The sequence below is a fragment of the Salvelinus alpinus genome, chromosome 29 (genome assembly GCF_045679555.1).
Source record: "Salvelinus alpinus chromosome 29, SLU_Salpinus.1, whole genome shotgun sequence".
NCBI classification, from domain to species: domain Eukaryota; kingdom Metazoa; phylum Chordata; class Actinopteri; order Salmoniformes; family Salmonidae; genus Salvelinus; species Salvelinus alpinus.
In genome coordinates, this window is record NC_092114.1 from 23563977 (window position 1) to 23588474 (window position 24498).

The window sequence follows — 24498 nt, forward strand, 5'->3', positions numbered from 1 at the left end:
ACAATATTTGGACATTGGACTATTTATCAAAAGTTGTCAACAGGAAGCAGCGATGGCATTATTTTCGGCTAACGTTTATCGAATATAAAATTACATTTCAACATTCATATCTAATAGTATTCTAATTAATCAGGAATAAACTGCTGAATGAGTCCAAAAATGTGCTGTGATTTGATTTAATTGGATGATATACCAGAAAATGTGAACTGGTTTGTCCTGTCCACTATTGTCAATGACAATGTTTTATTTTAGGTTAGGTAGCTAGCTATCTAGATTCTTTATTCATTCTGTCTCATTTAAGTGCTTACTCATTCATGTTTGCCCATCTATGCAAATCTACATGTCTCTGGTATTTCTTTGTCTCCACTATTTCAGCTTCCCATATTTGACAAAGATGTCACTGAGAAGGCTGGGGAAGAAGGAGATGAGGACCTCTCAGATAGCGAGGAGAGTGTGTTCTCAGGACTGGAGGACTCTGGGAGTGACATTGATGAAGAAGAAGAGGATGATGGGGATGACGAAGAGGAGGATGAGGATGATGCTGCTCTCATACTAGATGAAAATCTGAAGAATAGCAGTGGTGCTGAAACATCTGCTGAGCCTAAGGTGAATATGGGAGTATTTATTTTACAGAAATTATATAGTAGGGTCCTGAGTTCTTCCTGACCACGTGACCTTGCCAGGAGAAACTCTAAGCTCTAGTTAAAGGCAGTTTTATTGAGTGCAAACGTTTTGACCCAAAGGTCTTGACTTTGTCAGACCTTGGACTCCATAAACTGAGTAGTCAGCAGTGTGGGAATCTATTTTATTTTGTGACTACTTTTATATCTTGGCAGCACCTGACTCAACAAGATCACACATTTATTTGTGTTCTTTCAAAATGCATCTATAAATTCTTCATCATAGCAGTAAATGGCTATGAAGTCATTGCAGTGTTGGTGGATAGGTGAAGTGTGTTGTGCGATTACTAGATGTGTAGAATCAGAAAGCTGGCTTGCAAATTGAGTGTTTTCTCTGAGTGCTCAGAGCATTCTGGACATTTTGGCCGAAGTAGGGGATTTCTGAGTGTTCTGATTTCTCAAAGGTAAGGAAGAAGCACAACTTTAACGCGCTAAACTATGCTACTTAAATGAATGGTAAATTTCCGTTACTTTAGTTGTCATGTTATCAAGGAATGATAAAGCGACTGACAGTCATTTCCCAATAGGTATACGTATATTTCTTTGTCAAACAGCGTGTTTCTGATAAATCCATGTGGACATCAAATGCTACAAATACATTCAGGTAATTTTGACCCACAGTCAAAAGCACCCTTGGATTACTACGGAAACACACAGTTGAAGTCGGAAGTTTACATACACCTTAGCCAAATACATTTAAACTCAGTTTTTCACAATTCCTGACATTTAATCCTAGTAAAAATTCCCTGTCTTTAGGATCACAGTTAGGATCACCACTTTATTTTAAGAATGTGAAATGTCAGAATAATAGTCGAGAGTGATTTATTTCAGCTTATATTTCTTTCATCACATTCCCAATGGGTCAGAAGTTTATATACACTCAATTAGTACTTGATAGCATTGCCTTTAAATTGTTTAACTTGGGTTAAACGTTTTGGGTAGCCTTCCACAAGCTTCCCACAATAAGTTGGGTGAATTTTGGCCCATTCCTCCTGACAGAGCTGGTGTAACTGAGTCAGGTTTGTAGGCCTCCTTGCTCGCACATGCTTTTACAGTTCTGCCCACAAATACTTTATAGGATTGAGGTCAGGGCTTTGTGATGGCCACTCCAATACCTCTTTTTTTATGGCGGTTTTGGAGCAGTGGCTTTTTCCTTGCTGAGCGGCCTTTCAGGTTATGTCGATATAGGACTCGTTTTACTGTGGATATAGATACTTTTGTGCCTGTTTCCTCCTGCATCTTCACAAGGTCCTTTGCTGCTGTTCTGGGATTGATTTGCACTTTTTGCACTATAGTATGTTCATCTCTAGGAGTCAGAATGCGTCTCCTTCCTGAGCGGTATGACGGCTGCGTGGTCCCATGGTGTTTATACTTGCGTACTATTGTTGTACAGATGTACGTGGTACATTCAGGCATTTGGAAATTGCTCCCAAGGATGAACCAGACTTGTGGAGGTCTACATTTTATTTTCTGAGGTCTTGGCTAATTTCTTTCGATTTTCCCATGTTGTCAAGCAAAGAGGCACTGAGTTTGAAGGTAGGCCTTGAAATACATCCACAGGTACACCTCCAATTGACTCAAATTATGTCAATTAGCCTAACAGAAGCTTGTAAAACCATGACATAATTTTCTGGAATTTTTCAAGCTGTTTAACCTCTCTGGCACCAGTGGGACGGTAGCGTCCCACCTGGCCAACAGCCAGTGAAATTGCAGAGCGTTAAAATTCTAAATACACTATTCGTAATATTAAACATTCTTGTAAATAGATGTGTCTTACATCATTTAAAAGCTTAACATCTTATTAATCCAACCGCTGTGTCAGATTTCAAAAAGGCTTTACGTCAAAAGCAAACCATGCGATTATCTGATGAGAGCACCCAGCTAACAAAAGTATTACTAGCATTTTCCAACCAAGCATCAGCGTCACAAAAGTCAGAAATAACAAAATAAATCGCTTACCCTTTAAAAATATTCCTCTGGTGGCAATGCCAATTGTCCTAGCTCCACAGTGAATGTTAGTTTTGTTTGCTAAAATCCATTTTTATAGCCTAACACGAAACATTTGTAATCCGCTTGCGTTGTGATTCCGTCTCATTCAACTTTGGACTAAACATTTGTGGTAAATACACACACTAAACACACGTTTATCCAGTCATGGTTGGTTTCATTGCAATCCTCTTTTTGTTAGTAACACAATCACACTTGATGGCTCTTTTCCCGGGACGTATTGACCGAAACAAACCGATTTGAAGACACCAATCAATGACCTCATTGCGCACCAATGGTAGGGAGCGGTCTATCGTTGATTGACTGTATTTTGGCCCAATGACCACTAATCATCTTGAAATCTAGCTTGGAAGATAGCCAATGAGCTGAGGTAAACGGCAATATGTAATGGTTATACGATCGAAGACCAGCCTTTGTCGTCAACTCTGGCGTAAAAGAGGTTCATTCGCCATTGAAAATCCTACTTGACGGAACCACGAGTGTTACGCATAACAGTACATATTGAAGAGCATTTTAAGCAATTTTATATATTTAAATTATGGCGAATAAATCAGGAAAAGCTAAAACAAAGTCTAGATATACAGATGTAACCCAAATTATAGAAGAAATTGATAGAGAAAGCGAGACCGAGTTGCTTCAGGAAGATGAATCTTTCAGCGAGGCAAGTTTTGACTCCCAGACGGAAGACATGTTTCTGTATGGAGAGGATGCCGTGCTTGACTGGTAAGTTCTAATGCTAATGTCATTGTTTGAAATTAATATAAAATATTATTCATTTGAGATTTTTTTTGTTGATTTTCTTATTTTATTTGCAATATATAAAAATATCATCAGTAATGAAATGTGTAAGTTACACATTGGCTATACATCGTGTGTGTGTGTGATATTTTTTAAATGTATTTTATATAAACATGGAATGGAACAGCACTTCACCTGTACTCTATGTAATACATCTGTTTATTTTACGTGTTGATACAGGGCTTATACGTGAAAGTATTCTTACTGAAACAATTTTTTCCCCCACAGTGGCAGTGTTTCTGATTTTGCGCCACCAATGTCTAGGTGTCCATCCCCCTCTGAAGCTTGTTCATCTAGCCGGACCCCTGCTGTCTCTGGCTCCACACCTACCCTGTCATCTAGAGATTTGAAGTCAGTGACAAAGAAGCGGAGGTGGGGAAGACAGAAACCTGCAGACAGAGGGCCAGAGGGTCGTTGGCACTCTGTGTTGGAAGATGATGTGGAACCACTTCCACCAGTGTTTAGACCAAAAGGGCAGCCAGGACCTCAACTAGACATGACTGCAATGTACAGCCCCCTTCAACCTTTTCAACTGTTTTTTTGCTGTGAAGGACTACTACAAGTGCATGGGAGGTGTGGACCTGTCAGATGCACTGATAGGATACTACAATGTTCTCCACAAGACCATGAAATGGTACAAGACATTTTTCTATCATTTCATTGACATTGCTGTGGTGAATTCCTTCATCCTCCAGAAGGACATGGCCAAGAGCTGTGGACAGCCCCCCATCTCACAGCTAGCCTTCAGGGAGCTGCTCATCCAGGAGATTGCTAGCTACAGCAAGTCCACTGTAGCACCTTCTGTCCCCTCTACCTCTGTCCCTTTTGCTCCAACCAGTGGTGTTCATGAATGTGCCTCAGGGAAAAAAGGGCACAGTAGGGAGACGTCGTTATGCACTTTGTCACAGGAAATGCCCCATCACCTGCACCACCTGTTCAGTAAGCTTCTGCTTTACCATGGCACCAGCACCACCACACTGCACATGAGGACAAAGATTGTACGTTTTGGAGAAATGTCCTCTGGTCCGATGATACAAAAATAGAACTGTTTGGCCATAATGACCATCGTTATGTTTGGAGGAAAAGGGGGAGGCTTGCAAGCCGAAGAACACCATCCCAACTGTGAAGCACGGGGGTGGCATTATCATGTTGTGGGGTGCTTTGCTGCAGGAGGGGCTTGTGCATGTCACAAAATAGGTGAAATTAGGAGGTGGGAAAATTATGTGGATATATTGAAGCAACATCTCAAGACATCAGTCAGGAAGGTAAAGCTTGGTCGCAAATGGGTCTTCCAAATGGACAATGACCCCAAGCATACTTCCAAAGTTGTGGCAAAATGGATAAGGACAACAAAGTCAAGGTATTGGAGTGATCATCACAAAGCCCTGACCTCAGTCCCATAGAAAGTTTGTGTGCAGAAATGAAAAAGCATGTGCGAGCAAGAAAACCTGACTGTTACACCAACTATGTCAGGAGGAATGTGCCAAAATTCACCCAACTTATTGTGGGAAGCTTGTGGAAGGCTACAGAAACGTTTGACCCAAGTTAAACAATTTAAAGGCAATGGTACCAAATACTAATTGAGTGTATGTAAACTTCTGACCCACTGGGAATGTAATGGAAAAAAAATTGAGCTGAAATAAATGATTCTCTCTACTATTATTCTGACATTTCACATTCTTAAAATAAAGTGGTGATCCTAACTGACCTAAAACAGGAAATATTTACTGGGATTAAATGTCAGAAATTGCGAAAAAAATGGAGTTTAGACAAATACATTTAAGGTGTATGTAAACTTCCGACTTCAACTGTAACTTTATTCATTCACATCGTGGGGTAGCAAAAAATGTTTGATTTAAAAGGAAAATAGGGTCGCTGGCCCAAAAAATTTGGGAAGCCCTGTTGTAGGCAAAATTTCATCTTAATAAATAACTTTTCAAAGGCATTTTCACCGCTTGTCATTATAACCAACTCACGTGTGTATGTCTACAACTCTAGATGAGTAATACACTGGATGAAATAATCATCAGCTTGTGTGGATTTCAAACTTGCTTACTCTTTACTACCCCCTAGTGCAAGTTGTATATACTACGTGCTTTTGAATCAAACAGGAACAGGCAAATGTATTTTCTATCGGTCCCACTATCTTCTTTTACCAGTCTACCGTAAAGCCTACATCTGCCTTTAAAACAAAACATTTATGTAACCTTTTATTTAACCAGGCAAGTCAATTTAAGAGCAAATTCTTAGTTACAACGACAGCCTGTCAAAAGGCCTCTTGTGGGGACGGGCTGGGATTATCTACCCATGTACCATCTACCCTCCTTCTCACGCCATCTTCAGAAAGTCCAGACTCCTCTGTCAGAAGTGGTTTGCACATAAGAATGGAGCCACTGTGACTGGGAGGAGAACAGGATGGGGTTAATAGGTAGGTCCAAGTGTCTGGGACTGGTGGAATAGTTGCTATATCAGTTAACTATTCTGTCTGGTGTGCTCAAAATTCCCTAGCTGTCATGCAAGGTGGGTGGGAATGACTTGATTTTATTACGTCAGCTTATCCTCCGGTCAGCTTCATTGTCTCTCAATGTAGAATTGAAACTGGTCGCACATGTAAGATTATTTATTTTTATTGCTGCCATGCAGATTCCTGCATCACTCAACCCAAAGACTGATCTTGGTTTTTATTTTGTCAAGTGTGCAGTCCTTCAAGTAAATGTGACCATGCCAAAATACGGAGACATAAACTTCTTGGGAGAGGAGGACAAGAAAAGGTTCAACTTTTTTAAATATTTTTTTAATTGTGTGTTTATATTATTGCAAAGGCACACTGGAACAAATGTGAAACCTTGAAACCATTGTCTGGAACTGCTGTGGTCTGGTAATGGAGGGGGGGTTGGATGCATTGTTCCCCACTCCAGCTTTTTAATCCATCCAGGCCCTGACTGAGACCCTGTGGTTTTCTTTTCTTCCACTCTTCCCCCTGTTCCTGGACTCTTGTGATTTAAGGATCTGGGCCTTCAGCACACCAGGCAGAAGTTAATGTGGCTGCTGGAGGCTTTATGGTCCCTGGGAGAGTCCCCTGGTGCAGCGGTCGGACGCGGCCAGCTCACTCTGATCCGGCCAGCTCTACTGTCGGCCGGCCGCTCGGTCCGCGCTCTCGGCGTGTGAGTGGGTGTGAGATGGAGATGAAATGGGGTTAGGGTGGAGGAAGGGGGAGATTAAGACTAGGGGGGGCTCATCTTACAGTAACCAGGAAGGATTTGCTCCTCATGCACCCACGCAGGAGCTCTGGTCTGCAGATGCGTCTGGGCCACTTCCACCAAGGGTGACACGCATGTCTCCTCCAGCCGTTAAATGTTTGGAGAGGCGGAGGGCTGTGAGGGCAGGGATCAAATTGAGGGTACACTGGGCGGAATGGTATCCCCTTGTTAACAAAAAAGACAAGCACATCCCCATCACTTGATTTTGTCCATGAATACACTTACCACTCTTCCCTGCTAACACAACTCCCACCCCTGTTACCTTTTGACAATTTTCCCTGGGCTCTGTGTGAGGGTTGTGTACCAGAGAAGTTCACTCCAGGATGACCCCTCTCTCTGGTTGGAGGTGCTGCAGCAGGCAAAGCCAGGGACAGGGAGCCTAGGTGGGCTTATCGTTTGGGTTTTGCTCCCAATTAAATGGAAGTGTGAACGGCCCAGCGAATGCCTTCTGACGGATTCATTCAGGCTTCACCCTATAACTCAGATTTTAGTTTCACAGTGATTTCAGAGGAAACAGTGCGGTAATGGGGAACCTGGGGCCCGCCTGCGTCCGCCTCGGAGCGGAACCCATTGCTGGGAGCCAACAGACGTTAAAAACAAGTTGTTGGCCAATGTGTGGAGGCTGACAGAGTGTGTCTGAGCGCCTGTGTGTTGGCGTAGACGTGGGTGTGTGAATGTGCTCAGAACAGAAGGCCCTCAGGAGATTTGAGCCAGAGATTATGAATTTGACCGATTTATCAATAACGCTATGGTAAGCAGACACATTTTGGGTGTCAAGATGTTACTACTTGGAGAATTTGTGGCATTACTTATGGGGCAACTGAATGGTCCTTGCCTTTTAGCTTCTTCTCCTGACTGACCCTGTGCAGTGCCTTCCGGTCCTCAGCCTCTCTCCTGACTGACCCCGTGCAGTGCCTTCCTGTCCTCAGCCTCTCTCCTGACTGACCCCGTGCAGTGCCTTCCTGTCCTCAGCCTCTCTCCTGACTGACCCCGTGCAGTGCCTTCCTGTCCTCAGCCTCTCTCCTGACTGACCCCGTGCAGTGCCTTCCCGTCCTCAGCCTCTCTCCTGACTGACCCCATGCGGTGCTTTCCCGTCCTCAACTGCTCTCTCCCACACTTCATCCTCGTCAGCGGTTGTGGTCAAATGGGCTCCGGACCAGGCTCAGCTGGAAGTCCAGTCCACTGCTGGTTTTCAAGCTGCGTGATCCACTCTGCGAGCCTTTCTCTTTTGGCTGTTCCGTCGTACATCATCTGGACAAGTAATCTGTCGTGGGCTCTCGCTCTCTCTCCCTTCTGTCGCTCTCTTATTCTCTCCATCTCTCACTGTCTCTCCCTCCACTCCTGCCCCACAACACTCCCCATCCCTGTTATAGTAAACAGATTGGCCTGGTCATCCCTCCCCCATAGACTTTTAGTGTAGTGAGGAAGCCTTACTCTTCCATCTAGTGTTTTTAAAATAATTTTTACGTTTTGGCTTCTGTGTTGTGGAGTAAACAAGCTTCCGTCTTGGCTTTCCTAAACTGCCACCTCTGCAAACCCCACTTTACCTTGTTTGTTCAGTTCAGGGGGAGGCTACAGCAGAGAACTCTGGTCTGACTGGAGTCTCCTGGGCGGCGAAAGTCATTCAGTATTAAAACTGGGCCCAGTCAGCTCTGTCTTGATGGGGATTTAACTAGGCATCAGGGAGGAAGTGTTTCACTTAGAGCTGCATGCCAAAAGATACCGGGACACACAGGAGGCATAAATCATAGCAGGTTACTCACCTGCCCGTCTCTGCCTCTAGGGGGATGAGCATGCAGCCTCAAAGAACTTCTCTTCCTCCCTCCATCCATCCCTGCCTCCCTTGTTTCCCTCTATCCCCTGGTTCCCGTAAAGAGAGCTTTTGACGGCTCTGCCTCTGTGACTGATGGCTCACAGTAAAGCACGTCCAGTGGTGGGTCCTTGCAGCCTTTTATCCTCACCGCCCTTCCACTCACACAGGATGTGCCGTTCTGGTGCCTGCTCCTCTGTGGAGTGTGTGTGTGTTATGCAGAGGAAGCTGTGTACTGAATGCAATAAATAAATGGGAATCCTAAAAGAAACTGTCACTGTGCCATATAGGACATAAAACGATCAATCGTCCCTTCAAGCCGGCGACAAGTTTTATTTCCTAAACAGCTTTTATTTTACTTAAAGGTCAACGTTGATTGGCTGTCACATCAGTTTTATAACCGCTTAGATAATTAGAAAGATGTTATTTTAACATCCGCCAGGTTCTTTACCTTTTTTTGCCGACCATTAAAAATGTACCAGAACTTGAACACATGCAGATCCAACATGTTGTGAACAGTGTTCTCTAATATAAATTCCTTGGTGTCTTGTTTTCATATTAGCAGCAAGGCAAAAAAACTGCATCAAAGGAGACGAGGAAGATGAAGAAAGGCAAGGGAGGCGCCATTGATGGCAGAGGAGAGAAGGGACTGACCACCACCTTCCAGGGATTGGCCACCGCCCAGCAGGGGGACGAGTATGAACACGACACCTCCGATGAAGAGGTAAGGTTTAACGTCAGTCGACTCGATACCCAATCATAGAAATGCTGCTGAGACAAACCTACATTTGTTTTCTTCCAGTGGGCATTCTTTTTATTTGACTAGTCATTTGACTAGCACTTCTTTTAGATTTATTTGGATGCCTAACAAATTGGGGATTTAGCATGGAAATAAGATTTACACATCAAGGGCATGATGTGCTGTTCCTTACCTACCCAGTCCAGAGTTAGTTGGGAGGTTGGCGTAATGTGCTTTATCAGAACCCTCATATGTATTAATTGTTTGTATGACTATTTGGTCCATGAAATGTGAACAGTTACATATCCACCAGTCAGAATACACACACATTTTCTATTAGACTATTCATGGGTTGCACGTTACGTCACAATATTGTTTTAAACCTTTGTTTTAGGACTGATGCTCCACTGAACATTCTACCAAATGCATCCTCATTGGGGGCTGATGAATTGGTCTAAAGTTTATTACTGTGGCTTCTAAAGAAGGCAAATAATTGTCATTTTGATGTTTTCAGATTGACTTTAGATGCAGGATAACTTTAGCTAGCTAAGATTGAGAGGAGACTTCCAGATTTTAGCTGGCTAATGTTAGCATTGCTAGCTATTTTTGACAAACTTTTCTTGCCATTGTCATTTATCTAAGGTACATTTCACAACGTGATGATGATGGAAAAGTTGTTTCCTACTACATATGTGCCAACTTTAGCAATGACATCGTATTCCCAAGCCCTTATAGTATAATTTAGATGAGTCAATCGCCCCCGTTCTATTTTTGAGCATCAATATGGCTGTGGCGCGTTGATAACAATGACAAAGACGGTGACGGAGGTGCAAATCATGAATACTCCAGAAATAAGCAGCCCTCTGAGACTCTAACAGAATGCAAAAGAACTAGGGGTAAATGTATTGAATGAATGGGTTTAGCAGATTGTAGTGAAACATGCACACTAACCACCATACATTGTTGTAGCTACAGTACAAGGGTACACTCCTGCTATAGTGTTTCCCTATTACACTGCTGTTCTGTTTCCTGCAGTCTGGTCAACATGTTCTCCAGTCTGTAGATAGTCAGACACTAAACAGATTGGCTTTCACTCGCTCCTCATAAACGGGTTGAAATAGCAGACAGACACGGTGCTTTTATGGTGTTGCTGTTCAAGTCCGCTCAGAAGCAGCGAATGATGTAGTCGTGTGCTTCATGCCACCGTAACTAAGCAGGAGATCTGAAGGATGGAGATGTTGTTTTTTGGGGTGTTATTGGCATGTTGGTCTATTAAAGCATTATTTTTGTACTCTGCTATTTAATTTACGGGGTCCATTGAGATGTGTTGAACCCTGCTGCCCTGTGGTTTAGATATTTTGCCAGGCCATACAACCTAGAAACTGTCAGCCATCCAAAACTGATTTTGGCAATTGGCTCTGGGATGAGAAATGTGTTGTAGCTAGTGAAGGGCCGTATTGTTCTTGGGAAGGGATTTGCTTTTAAAAGAGAGGGAGGTGGGTTAAATGCCCTGTGAAATAATATAGTACACAACTGGAATCATAACTGCTTACTTTATTTAGTTTATAAAGAGACTGCAGCAGAACTTTGAAGAGCTAAGGGAGTTTAAGAGACCAGTGGCGTGTTTAAACAGAAGAGTTTTAGATTCAAGTCACTTCCTCCATAGTGTTGGGCATCCATGTGTGAGAGCAGGAGCCCACAGGTGTCTATGGTGGTTCTATGACTCAGGGGTCAGAGAGAGGTAGCGCTAGATATTATCACGGTACTTAGGTGCCGATACGATATGTTCCAAACATATTTCTCACCATACGTCTGATGCAGAGGGACAAGAAAGAGTCATGTGAAAACGAATTTTGATCAGTCGTTGAAATGAAAGTGCTGAAAACTAACTAGCTCACTATTTAAACAGAAGATTGAGAACAAGCTACAAAGGAAAAATACTGGAGTTTTGGTGCAGGTACAGCCGACTAATATTACTAAAGTAATATTGCGATATATCGTCAACAATAATATCCTGATATGTAACTGTATCGATTTTATAAACTCAGCAAAAAAATAAAAGTCCTCTCACTGTCAACTGCGTTTATTTTCAGCAAACGTAACATGTGTAAATATTTGTATGAACATAACAAGATTCAACAACTGAGACATACACTGAACAAGTACCACAAACATGTGACTAACAGAAATGGAATAATGTGTCCCTGAACAAAGGGGGGGTCAAAAAAAAAGTAACATTCAGTATCTGGTGTGGCCACCAGCTGCATTAAGTACTGCAGTGCATCTCCTCCTCATGGACAGCACCAGATTTGCCAGTTCTTGCTGTGAGATGTTACCCCACTCTTCCACCAAGGCACCTGCAAGTTCCCGGACATTTCTGGGGGGAATGGCCCTAGCCCTCACCCTCCGATCCAACAGGTCCCAGGCGTGCTCAAGGGGATTGCGATCCGGGCTCTTCGCTGGCCATGGCAGAACACTGACATTCCTGTCTTGCAGGAAATCACGCACAGAACAAGCAGTATGGCTGGTGTCATTGTCATGCTGGAGGGTCATGTCAGGATGAGCCTGCAGGAAGGGTACCGCATGAGGGAGGAGGATGTCTCCCCTGTAACGCACAGCGTTGAGATTGCCTGCAATGACAATAAGCTCAGTCCGATGATGCTGTGACACACCGCCCCAGACCATGATGGACCCTCCACCTCCAAATTGATCCCGCTCCAGAGTACAGGCCTCGGTGTAATGTTCAGTCCTTTGACGATAAACGTGAATCCGACCATCACCCCTGGTGAGACAAAACCGCGACTCGTCAGTGAAGAGCACTTTTTGCCAGTCCTGTCTGGTCCAGCAACGGTGGGTTTGTGCCCATAGGCGACATGGTTGCCGGTGATGTCTGGTGAAGACCTGCCTTACAACAGGCCTACAAACCCCCATTCCAGCCTCTCTCAGCCTATTGCGGACAGTCTGAGCACTGATGGAGGGATTGTGCGTTCCTGGTGTAACTCGGGCAGTTCTTGTTGCCATCCTGTACCTGACACAAACAACAACACAAGAGTTACACATGGAATAAACAAACATACAGTCAATAATACAATAGAGAAAGTCTATATACAGTGTGTGTAAATTAGGTAGGATAAGGGGGGTGAGGCAATTAGTAGGCCATAGTGGCGAAAATATTAGTGTGGCAAATTAAACACTGGGGTGATAGATGTGCAGAAGATGAGTGTACAAGTAGCGATACTGGGGTGCAAAGGAGTAAAATAAAAAACAATATGGTGATGAGGTAGTTGGATGGGCTATTTACAGATTGGCTATGTACAGGTGCAGTGATCTGTGAGCTGCTGGTGCTTAAAGCTGGTGAGGGAGGTAAGAGTCTCCAGCTTCAGTGATTTTTGCAGTTTGTTCCAGTCATTGGCAGCAGAGAACTGGAAGGATAGGCGGCCGAAAGAGGAATTGGCTTTGGAGGTGACCAGTGAAATATACCTGCTGTTGTGTGTTCTGCGCGTGGGTGCTGCTATGGTGACCAGTGACCTGAGATAAGGCTGGGTTTTACCTAGCAACGACTTATAGATAACCTGGAGCCAGTGAGTTTGGCGACGGATATGAAGCGAGGGCCAGCCAACGAGAGCATACAGGTCGCAGTGGTGGGTAGTATATGGGGCTTTGGTGACAAAACGGATGGCACTGTGATAGACTGCAACCAATTTGCTGAGTAGAGTGTTGGAGGCTATTTTGTAAATGTGTTCGCTGAAGTCAAGCATTGGTAGGATAGTCAGTTTTTACGAGGGTATGTTTGGCAGCATGAGTGAAGGATGCTTTGTTGCGAAATAGGAAGCCGATTCTAGATTTAATTTTGGATTGGAGATGTTTAATGTGAGTCTGGAAGGAGAGTTTACAGTCTAACCAGACACCTAGGTATTTGTTGTTGACCACATAATCTTAGTCCGAACCGTCCAGAGTAGTGATGCTGGACGGGTGGGTAGGTGTGGGCAGCAATCGGTTGAAGAGCATGCATTTAGTTTTGCTTGCATTTAAAAGGAGTTTGAGGCCACGGAAGGAGAGTTGTATGGCATTGAAGCTCGTCTGGAGGTTAGTCAGCTTCTTCGGGATAGGGGGCGGTTTTTTGAGGTACGGATGAAAAGCGTGCCCAAAGTAAACTGCCTGCTACTCAGGCCCAGAAGCTAGGATATGCATATAATTGGTAGATTTGGATAGAAAACACTAAAGTTTGTAAAACTGTTAAATTAATGTCTGTGAGTATGTGGAACTGAAATGGCAGGCGAAACCCCGAGGACAAATCTTCCCCCCCCAAATTTTTTCATCCTACCACTGATTTCAATGGCTGGCACTTTTATAATAGGGTGAAATCGTGCCCGATTGCAGTTCCTAGGGCTTCCACTAGATGTTATTCTTTAGTATTTTTCTCCAGTAACAACTAACGATTCTCCCTCTTAAATTTGATCGTTTATTTGCATATTAGGGTACCTAAGTATTGATTATAAATGTTGATTGACTTGTTTGGATGAGCTTATTGGTAACGTTGGGGATTCATTTTGTATGCATTTTGAAGTAGGGAAAACGAGTGGATTATTGACTGAAGCGCGCCAGCTAAACTGAGATTTTATGGCTATAAAAGAGTTTATCGAACAAAAGGACCATTTGTAATGTAACTGGGACCTATTGGAGTGCCAACAGAAGAAGATCTTCAAAGGTAAGGCTTATATTATATAGCTATTTCTGACTTTCGTGTCGCAACTCCGTGGTTGAAAATGATTTGTAATGCATTTGTGTGCTGGGCGCTGTACTCAGAATCTCATAGTTTGCTTTCGCCGTAAAGCCTTTTTGAAATCTGACACGGCGGCTGGATTAACAACAAGTTAAGCTTTATTTTGATGTATTGCACTTGTGATTTCATGCAAGTTTAATATTTATAGTAATTTGAATTTGGCGCTCTGCAATTTCACCGGATGTTGGCCAGGTGGGATGGTAGCGTCCCACTGATCCGCAAGAAGTTAACAGTGTCCAAAGAATGGCCAGAAGTATACAGAATTGTGTCGTCTGCGTAGAGGTGGATCAGAGAATCACCAGCAGCAAGAGCAACATCAACGATGTATACAGAGAAAAGAGTCGACCCGAGGATTGAACCCTGTGGCACCCCCATAGAGACTGCCAAAGGTCCGGACAACAGGCCCTCCGATTTGACACACTGAACTCTATCAGAGAAGTAGTTGGTGAACCAGGCTAGGCAGTCATTTGAGAAACCAAGGCTGTTGAGACTGCCGATAAGAATATGGTGATTGACAGAGTCGAAGGCCTTGGCCAGGTCGATGAATACAGCTGCACAGTATTTTCTCTTATCGATGGCGGTTATGATATCGGTTAGTACCTTGAGCGTGGCTGAGGTGCACCCATGACCAGCTCGTAAACCAGATTGCATAGTGGAGAAGGTACGGTGGGATTCGAAATGGTCGATGATATGTTTGTTAACTTGGCTTTCAAAGACCTTAGAAAGGCAGGGTAGGATAGATATAGGTCTGTAGCAGCTTGAGTCTAGAGTGTCTCCCCCTTAGAAGAGGTGGGATGACCGCGGCAGCTTTCCAATCTTTGGGGATCTCAGACGATACGAAAGAGAGGTTGAACAAGCTAGTAATAGGGGTTGCAACAATTTCAGCTGATAATTTTAGTAAGAGAGGGTCCAGATTGTCTAGCCCTGCTGATTTGTAGGGGTCCAGATTTGGCAGATTTTTCAGAACATCAGCTATCTGGATTTGGGTGAAGGAGAAATGTGGTAGGCTTGGTCAAGTTGCAGTGAGGGGTGCAGGGCTGTTGACCGGGGTCGGGTTAGCCAGGTGGAAAGCATGGCCAGCCGTAGAAAAATGCTTATTGATGGAATGAGGTCAATATCCTTCCAGGATACCCGGGCCAGGTCGATTTAGATAGGCCTGCTCTCTGAAGAGTTTTAGGGAGCTTTTGACAGTAATGAAGGGTGGTCGTTTGACCGTAGACCCATTACGGACGCAGGCAATGAGGCAGTGATCTCTGAGATCCTGGTTGAAGATGGCAGAGGTGTATTTGGAGGACAGGTTGGTTAGGATGATATCTATGAGGGTGCCCGTATTTACGGATTTGGGGTTGTACCTGGTGGGTTCATTGATAATTTGTGTGAGATTGAGAGCATCAAGCTTAGATTGTAGGATGGCCGGGGTGTTAAGCATGTCCCAGTTTAGGTCACCTAGCAGCACGCGATCTGAAGATAGATGGGGGGCAATCAATTCACATATGTGATGTCCAGGGCACAGCTGGGGGCAGAAAGTGGTCTATAGCACACGGCAACGGTAAGGGACTTGCTTCTGGAGAGGTGGATTTTTAATAAGTAGAAGCTCATTGTTTGGGCACAGACCAGGATAGTAAGACAGAACTCTGCAGGTTATGCCTGCAGTAGATTGCAACTCCGCCCCCTTTTGCAGTTTTATCTTGTCGGAAAAGGTTATAGTTAGGGATGAAAATTTCAGGATTTTTGGTGGCCTCCCTGAGCCAGGATTCAGACACGGCTAGGACATCCGGGTTGGCAGAGTGTGCTAGGGCAGTGAATAAAACAAACTTAGTGAGGATGCTTCTAATGTTAACATGCTTGAATCCAAGGCTTTTACGGTTACAGAAGTCAACAAATGAGAGCGCCTGGGGAATGGGAGTGGAGCTAGGCACTACAGGGCCTGGATTAACCTCCACATCACCAGAGGAACATAGGATGATGAGTAGGATAAGGGTACGGCTAAAGGCTAAAAGAACTGGTCGTCTAGTACGTTCAGAACAGAGAGTAAAAGGAGTAGATTTCTGTGCTCGGTAGAATAGATTCAAGGCATAATATACAGACAAGGGTATGGTAGGATGTGAATACAGTGGGGGTAAACCTGTGCATAGGGTTAGGGTTATATCATTTAAACCAGGGGATGTCACCACGTGTGGTAGGTGGAACTAAAGTGTTTACTAAGGCCTATTGAGCAGGGCTAGAGGCTCTACAGTGAAATAAGGCAATAATTACTAAACAAAACAGCAATGGACAAGGCATATTGACGTTAGGGAGAGGCATGCATAGCCGAGTGATCATAGGAGTCCAGTGAGTGGCTTCAGGCAGCTAGCAGGCCGGGGCTAGCAAGCTAGCAGAAGGGCCTTTGAGGGACGTCACGACGGAAGAAAGTCTGTTGTGGTCCCCTCGTGCTGTTACGTCGGCAGACGGATCAGCAGGGCTCCGTGTGGTAAACCAGGCCAATTGGCAAAATCGGTTTAGTGGCCAAAGAATTTGTCCGATGGGCCTCTAAAGCTAACAGTCGATGTGCTCTAGACAGCTAGCGGATGGGCATTCAGGGGATGTCGTGACGGAGGAGCCAGTTGAGAGACCCCCTCGGGCGAATCACGTCGGTAGTACAGTCGTGATGGGTTGGTGGGGGTCCAGGCCAATCGGCAAAATAGGTATTGAAGCCCAAGGAGTGGGTGATGGACCTCTACGGCTAGCCGGGAGATTGGCCTAGCAGATGGGCCTAGCGAGGCTAGCTCCAGGCTAATTGGTTCTTGCTTCGGGACAGAGACGCTAGCCAGGAGTGGCCACTCGGATAGCCGCTAGCTAGCTGCGATGATCCAGGTGGGAAAAAAAGAGAAAAGGTTCAGAGTGTCCTAGGGTTCAGTGTCCAATGTGACCTTCATTGCCTACCGTCTGTAAGCTGTTAGTGTCTTAACGACCATTCCACAGGTGCATGTTCATTAATTGTTAATGGTTCATTGAACAAGCATGGGAAATGGTGTTTAAACCCTTTACAATGAAGATCTGTGAAGTTATTTGGATTTTTATGAATTATCTTTGAAAGACAGGGTCCTGAAAAAGGGACGTTTCTTTTTTGCTGAGTTTATATATATTTTTCCATCACTACAGCAATAGTTCTCGACATATTGTGGCACACTGTGGCACACCTTGATTGGATAAAAAAAACTCTGCGGCACACCAGAAATGTCCCTATTAATTTATTTTGTGTTAATGACCTCCATCTCATCTGATACATACTGCAAATCATCTATCTGTGACAAACACTTTTTAAATAGATTCATTAGGGTTTATTTGAACAATTTTTCATAATTCCTTACTCATGATGATTTATTTGTGTCCCCCTATAAGACCGTCCTGTGAATCTGCGCTAGACAGAAAAAATGTAGCTCTGGTTAAATGGGTCTTTACTTTTGAATGATTTGGGCTATAGACAAGCGGTATAGACAAGCGGTATAGACAAGCGGTTTTCCGCATTCTAAAGGTGCAACCACAGACACAAAGACATGCTCCATTTGTTTCTAATAAGGCAGAGGCTGTGGCAGAGCTAAGCCTAACAAGACTTGCCTGTGCTAATGATTCTCACAGCAAGGTAAAATTGAACAATTGATTTTGCTTGTGATGTCCCAACTCCAATGATGCAAATGTAACGACAGCCTGAGCGCATTAGACTTGAAACAACGATACATGTTGCGTGGGCCTCAGGAGACGGCAGCGAGAACACGCCCCCATCCATATCGCCGGAGCCACAGTGAGGGGGCAAAAAGCTTCAACTTCTTTGACGTGTATGTCACTGACAACCTGAAAGGTTCCATCTAGGAGGCTGAAGAAATTTGGCTTGGCCGCTAAGACCCTCGCAAACTACAGATGCACCATTCAGAGTATCCTGTCGGGCTGTATCACCGCCTGGGATGGCAATTGCACCGTCCGCAACCACAGGGCCCTCCAGGACATCTACAGCACCCGGTGTCACAGGAAGGCCAAGAAGATCATCAAGGACCTCAGCCACCTGAGCCACGGCCTGTTCACCCCGCTGTCATCCAGAAGGCAGAGACTGTACAGGTGCATCAAAGCTGGGACCGAAAGACTGAGAAACAGCTTCTATCTCCAGGCCTTCAGACTGTTAAATAGTCACCACTAGCCGGGCTCTGCCCAGTACCCTGCCCTGACCTTAGTCACTGTTACCACCCGGTACTCTACCCTGCACCTTAGAGACTTCTGCCCTATGTACATAGTCATTGAACACTGGTCACTAATAATGTTTACATACTTCATATGTGTATATACTGTATTCTAGTCAAGGCTCACATTATAACTACTGTTATATGCACCATTTCTGTTAATATACTGTCTATACACACCATCATATATACGCTGAGTGTACAAAACATTATGAACATCTTCCTAATATTGAGTTGCACCCCCTTTTGCCCTCTGTCTCAATTCATTGAGCATTAACTCTACAATGTGTCAAAAGCGTTCCACAGGGATGCTGGCCCATGTTGACTCCAATGCTTCCCACAGTTGTGTCAAGTTGGCAGGATGTCCTTTGAGTGCTGGAACATTCTTGATACACACATGAAACTGATGAGCATGAAAACCCCAGCAGCGTTGAAGTTCTTGACACAAACCGGTGCGCCTGGCTCCTGCTAACACCCTGTTCAAAGACACTTCAATTTTCAATTTTGTCTTGCCCATTCACCCTCTGAATTGCACACATACACAATCCATGTCTCAAGGCTTAAAAATCATTATTATTATTATTACTTCATCTACACTGATTGAAGTGGGTTTGTCTGTCACGGAAAGAGCAGGTGTTCTTATGTTTTGTACGCTCTGTATATTTATGTTCTGGATATTTCTCGTTCTTAATTCCTTTTATAATTTTTTTTTTTTTTTTAGGTTTGTTTGTATTGTTAGGTATTGCTGCACTGTTGGTGCAAGAACCATAGGCATTTCAACATAGGCTATTATCAGAGCGGCACTGGTGCTTCAAGTTCAAATTCCATTCGCATTCCACAGGTCACATTTTAAAAATGAGTGGTCCAAAGACTTGATCATGATAGAGGAAAATTTCCTCTGCAAAGCTGTGAGTTCCTCAAGGCACTCTGGTTGAAAACCACTGCACTAAAGAATAGGATAGGTAAAAAGGAAAGGGAGGTGTGGGATGTAGGGAGGAGGGTGAAACGAGGGATGTCTAGTAGAGAGACTGATGGGTAGAGGGATGGAAGGAACAGGAGAGGAAGGTAAGAGGTGTTCCAGAGAGCATCTCACACTGAGGGAGAGGCAGAAACCCATCCCACCCTCTTCCAAGGGGCTTCTTCCTGATCCTCACCTACTCAGTGAGATGGAGTTAGTGTTTTCTCCCTTTGTCCTCTTATTTCATTGCAACAGATGTTGTGTTTATTTATTTTAAGTATTAACTTTCCCCTTATTTAAGGATTTACTGTCTTTAACCCTTGTTAGATTTTAGGGTTTACGGACCGTCCGATGAGAGAACCAAGGACGTGGAAAATCTCATCAGTGGTTCCTTGTCATTGCGATACTTCCCACAGCAGCGTCCAATGACTAGCTTGCCCTAGCCTATCTAACCCTTGAGCCTTTGTCTGGTCTGCGCTAGCCTGTGTGGTCACGGTGTTGCTGCTGTCCCGCATGAGTGGAACCACGGTGGTCCTGGCCCATTTGGCCTGTGTTAAATTAGCCCCCTGCCTGGGGACAGCAGATAGGGTTCCCTCTCAGGCCTCCCAAAGCCTCCTCGCCGTCCCTTCGCAGGCAGCCCTCTGACGGAGCACAAGTTGTCTACAAATAAAACGGCAGACGGCCAAAAATCTCACTAGTTTATTTATTTTTCAACCCCCTCTCCTCTTCTTACCTTCCTCCTTTGTAATAAAGGGCTATTTCCTGTTTTGCGGAGTGAAGGGGGAATACGTGAGACTGCAGCAGTGCCTGTCCGAGGCCTCCTCGCCGGCAGGAAGGGGCTTTTCCCCCCGCAATGGCTTTTCCATGTGCTCTGTGAGATGAATGAAGACACATTGTGGAATAGAGGGAGGGGAGAGAGAACCCTGGCTCCCAACTGCGCCTGCTGCTTCCTGCCTCTGCGCAGCTACTGCTCAACGGGACCTGTGCGCAGAATTCAATTCAGTAGCACACTAGACTAGGAAGTCGTACCGATGTGAGTAAGACCTTTTAAACAGGTTAACATTCACAAGGCCGCAGGGCCAGACTAATTACCAGGATGCTTACTCGGAGCATGCGCTGACCAGCTGGAAAGTGTCTTCAATGACATTTTCAAACTTTCCCTGACCCAGTCTGTAATACCTACACATTTCAAGCAAACCACCATAGTCCCTGTGCTCAAGAACGCAAAGGTAACCGGTCTAAATGACTATCGCCCTGTAACACTCACATCTGTAGCCATGAAATGCTTTGAAAGGCTGATCATGGCTCACATCAACTCCATCCCAGACACCCTGGACCCACTCCAATTCGCATACCGCCCCAACAGATCCACAGAAGACGCAATCTCTATTGCACTCCACACTGCCCTCTCCCACCTGGCTAAGAAGAACACCTACATGAGAATGCTGTTCATTGACTGTAGCTCAGTGTTCAACACCATAGTGCCCTCAAAGCTCATTATTAAGCGAAGAACACCTCCCTCTGCAACTGGATCCTGGACTTCCTGACGGGCCGCCCCCAGGTGGTGATGTTAGGCAACAACCCATCTGCCACACGGACCCTCAACAAGGGGGTCCCTCGGGGGTGCGTGCTTAGTCCACTCCTATACTCCCTGTTCACTCACGACTTCGTGGCCATGCGCAAATCCAACACCATCAGTTTGTTTGCTGACAACACAACGGTGGTTGGCCTGATCACTGACGATGATGAGACAACCTATAGGGAGGTCAGTGAACTGGCAGTGTGGTGCCTAGAAAATAACCTCTCCCCCAACGTCAGCAAGACAAAGGAGCGGATCGTGGACTACAGGAAACGGAGGGACGAGCACGCCCCCATCCACACCGACGTGGCTGTAGTGGAGTGGGTCGAGAGCTTCAAGTTCCTCAATCCATATCACTAAGGAATTACAATGCGTTTGGAAAGTATTCAGACCCCTTGAATTTTTCCACATTTTATGTTACAGCCTTATTATAATTTTTTTACCTTGTTTTTTCCCTCCCCAATTTCAATCTTGTCTCATCGCTGCAACTCCCCGGTAGCCTAGTGGTTAGAGCATTGGGCCTTGTTCTCAACTAGCCTACCTGGTTAAATAAAGGTGAAATATACATCTTTTTTTTTTTTTTTACTGTGGATATAGATACTTTTGTACCTGTTTCCTCCAGCATCTTCACAAGGTCCTTTGCTGTTGTTCTGGGATTGATTTGCACTTTTCGCACCAAAGTACGTTCATCTCTAGGAGACAGAACGCGTCTCCTTCCTGAGCGGTATGACGGCTGCGTGGTCCCATGGTGTTTATACTTGCATACTATTGTTTGTACAGATGAACTTGGCACCTTCGGGCGTTTTGGAAATTGCTCCCAAGGATGAACCAGACTTGTGGAGGTTCTACAATTATTTTTCTGAGGTCTTGGCTGATTTCTTTAGATTTTTCTCATGATGTCAAGCAAAGAGGCACTGAGTTTGAAGGTGGACCTTGAAATACATCCACAGGTACACCTCCAATTGACTCAAATGATGTCAATTAGCCTATCAGAAGCTTCTAAAGCCATGACAGAATTTTCTGGAATTTTCCAAGTTGTTTAAAGCACAGTCAATTTAGTTCATGTAAACTTCTGACCCACTGGAATTGTGATACAGTGGATTATAAGTGAAATAATCTGTCTGTAAGCAATTGTTGGAAAAATGACTTGTGTTATGCACAAAGTAGATGTCCTCACCGACTTGCCAAAACTATAGTTTGTTAACAAGAAATTTGTGGATTGGTTGAAAAAGGAGTTTTAATGACTCCAACTTAAGTGTATGTAAACTTGTGTACATACAGTATCTACCTCAATTACCTCATACCCCTGCACATGGACTCGGTACTCGTACCCCGTGTATGTAGCCAAGTTATCGTTACTCATTGTATTTAGTCCTTGTGCTATACTTTTTTAAATGATTTCTCTAGTTTTCTCCCTGCATTGTTGGGAAGTAAGTATTTCACTGTTAGTTTACACCTGTTTACAAACCATGTGACAAATAAAATTAGATTTGATTTAGGGTGTGTGCTAGGGATCAAGCGCTTGGGGGGGAAATGCTCAATTGGGAGATTGGAAATCAGAACAGTGTTGTCAAGGCTGCCAAAGCTCTTAACAGGCTGGGAGAGTGAGCATGTGTGCCCCCAGTCTTGTGGCTGTGCTCACAGCATAGCCTCCCGGTTGGCTGTTCTTGTGAGGCTCGTCCCAGGAGGAGAAGCTGGAATGCTTTTGGAGGACGATGCGCTCATCCGTGATTTTGACGGGCCACAGACAACCCTAATATGTCTGGGTGCTGCTCCAGCAGAGACTTGGACAGCTCTCTTGAAGCAGGCATACATGATGTAGCCCCCCACCCCTGAACTCCTCTTCCCAGATCCTGTCTACATAGTCTGGGTACCCCTGCCAAGCCCCTACGATGCAAACACAACTTTAGGTCCTGATCCAGCGTGGTGGGGCCTCTCTTGTGGTGCTAGTAGTAGACCAATGAAATCACTAATTCTTTTTGTGAGTCTCTCCCTGAGTAAAGCTGTATTTTTTTGTGAGACTACAGCACAAGGGTAGATTACATCAGAAAGTTAAGTTAGCAGTCAGTGAAAAGTTTCAGCGCTACAGTAAAACATCCTTGTTCTTTTGTTGTCTGCTGTAGGCACATGAAACTTTGTAGGCTTACGTGTTTGGTGCACTCAGGACTTTTACATGGCATAATATCCATTTTAGTGTGTGCATTACTGACCAAACGTTTTGTTGGACATCGTTGACTTGGAGATTTTGTCTTTATAAGTCGAACTGTACGGGTCATGTTGAGGACCATATCTGGCAATCACATTGATCAGTTCAGTGGTTGGCGAACTCCAGAGCAGATAGCAATGGCCCATTGAAGTGAGGGGTGGGCTCAGGACAGGGGAGAGGGAGATGCATACTTGGCAGCCATTTTAAACTCTCCACCTGACAACCTTGGATGACCCTGGGATGCTGTGCTGCTTGACTTACCAGCAGGTCCAGAGGAACAGAACACAGTTCAGCCCGTCTTTTGAGTGCACCCTTGGGTGTAGAACCAACATTCATGCCAAGACGAGAGTTTCCAGAGAGTGAATTCATATCAACACGCACACCACACCACCACATTGCCTCTCTTGAGCTGTGCTGGGAATCTAATAAAACACACTACTCCATCATCATCATTGATGAAAATGACTTCCTCACTCGCACACACCATTTCCTCTCCGTTTTTGGTCAAATCAAGCCTTTTTTCACGACCAAGATCCAAGTTCCTTCAATAGCTTGCCTATATCTAACATCTAGGATATGTTAGGGTTACTTTCCTCTGACTTCCCCGGCATGTGCTGTGAGACGGCCTGCCTTTTTTTAAATCCCTCCTGTTATTCCAGCCTAATCAATGACGGGCGTTTCAGACGTGGACTGGCTTTAATTGTGTGATCCTATCTGCTTCATGAAGGCTGTTCCTCTGTCAGAACTCTGTTGCTCGGGAGCAAGCACCCTATAGGAGGTGGCTTATTTTCATTTCATTACCAACCATAACAAACAGGCTCTTGACGATGTGACCTGTTGGGTGTCCCGTCTTAACCATGCACTAAGAGACCAGACTCATTTCCCCCTCATCTTCCTCCCACTTCATTCTTCCTCATCCCACCTCATCATCCTCCTTCCTCCTGCTCTCGGAAATCTGATGAAACCAGATTTTGAAAAGGGGGGTTGAAATGTAGGCACTCATGTCTGGAAGTAGTTTTTTCCCGTAAAATGTTGGTAATCCAAAGTTTAATTTTGTGATTGGGATGTTTCCAGGTGGTGGTTTCTAATGCCTTCCAGATGGTATCCACGCCGATTTCAGTCGAAGTCTCGATGGCAGTAAAAACATTTTTCAAAACTGGGATTTTCACAGTTGGGCAGGACTGGGATTGCCGGCTCTCTGACTGAATGAGGGAGACCAGACCACAGCGTCCTCCTCTGTTTCTATTAGCACCTCTGACAGCAGACAGAGAGGATGGTTCTATTTCCAGTGTTGAAATCCTGGCCCAACTAGAAAGGACAGGACACGGTGTGATCTGGACCCAGTGTCCCTTTTGGCTGGGGAGGTCAAACTTTCCTTTGTCTCCCTCCACTCTTCTCCCCCTCTGTCACTCTTGTCTGTCTCCATCTCTCCTCCCTCTCTCTTTATCAGTCCCTTGCTGTTTTCTT

The 24498-nt window shown here is 44.7% G+C and overlaps 1 protein-coding gene across 2 annotated transcripts in view; it reads left to right on the top strand.

The window, feature by feature from the left end:
• LOC139559336 (ribosome biogenesis protein bop1-like) overlaps positions 1-24498 on the top strand; it is a 121622-nt gene that overhangs the window by 13643 nt on the left and 83481 nt on the right. The window contains exons 2-3 of one of the 2 annotated variants that reach the window (XM_071375258.1): positions 376-606; positions 9118-9279. In XM_071375258.1, coding sequence (XP_071231359.1) covers positions 376-606; positions 9118-9279 — 393 coding nt within the window. The remainder of the gene's footprint in view (positions 1-375; positions 607-9117; positions 9280-24498) is intronic. The other variant, XM_071375259.1, reaches the window with a different exon arrangement.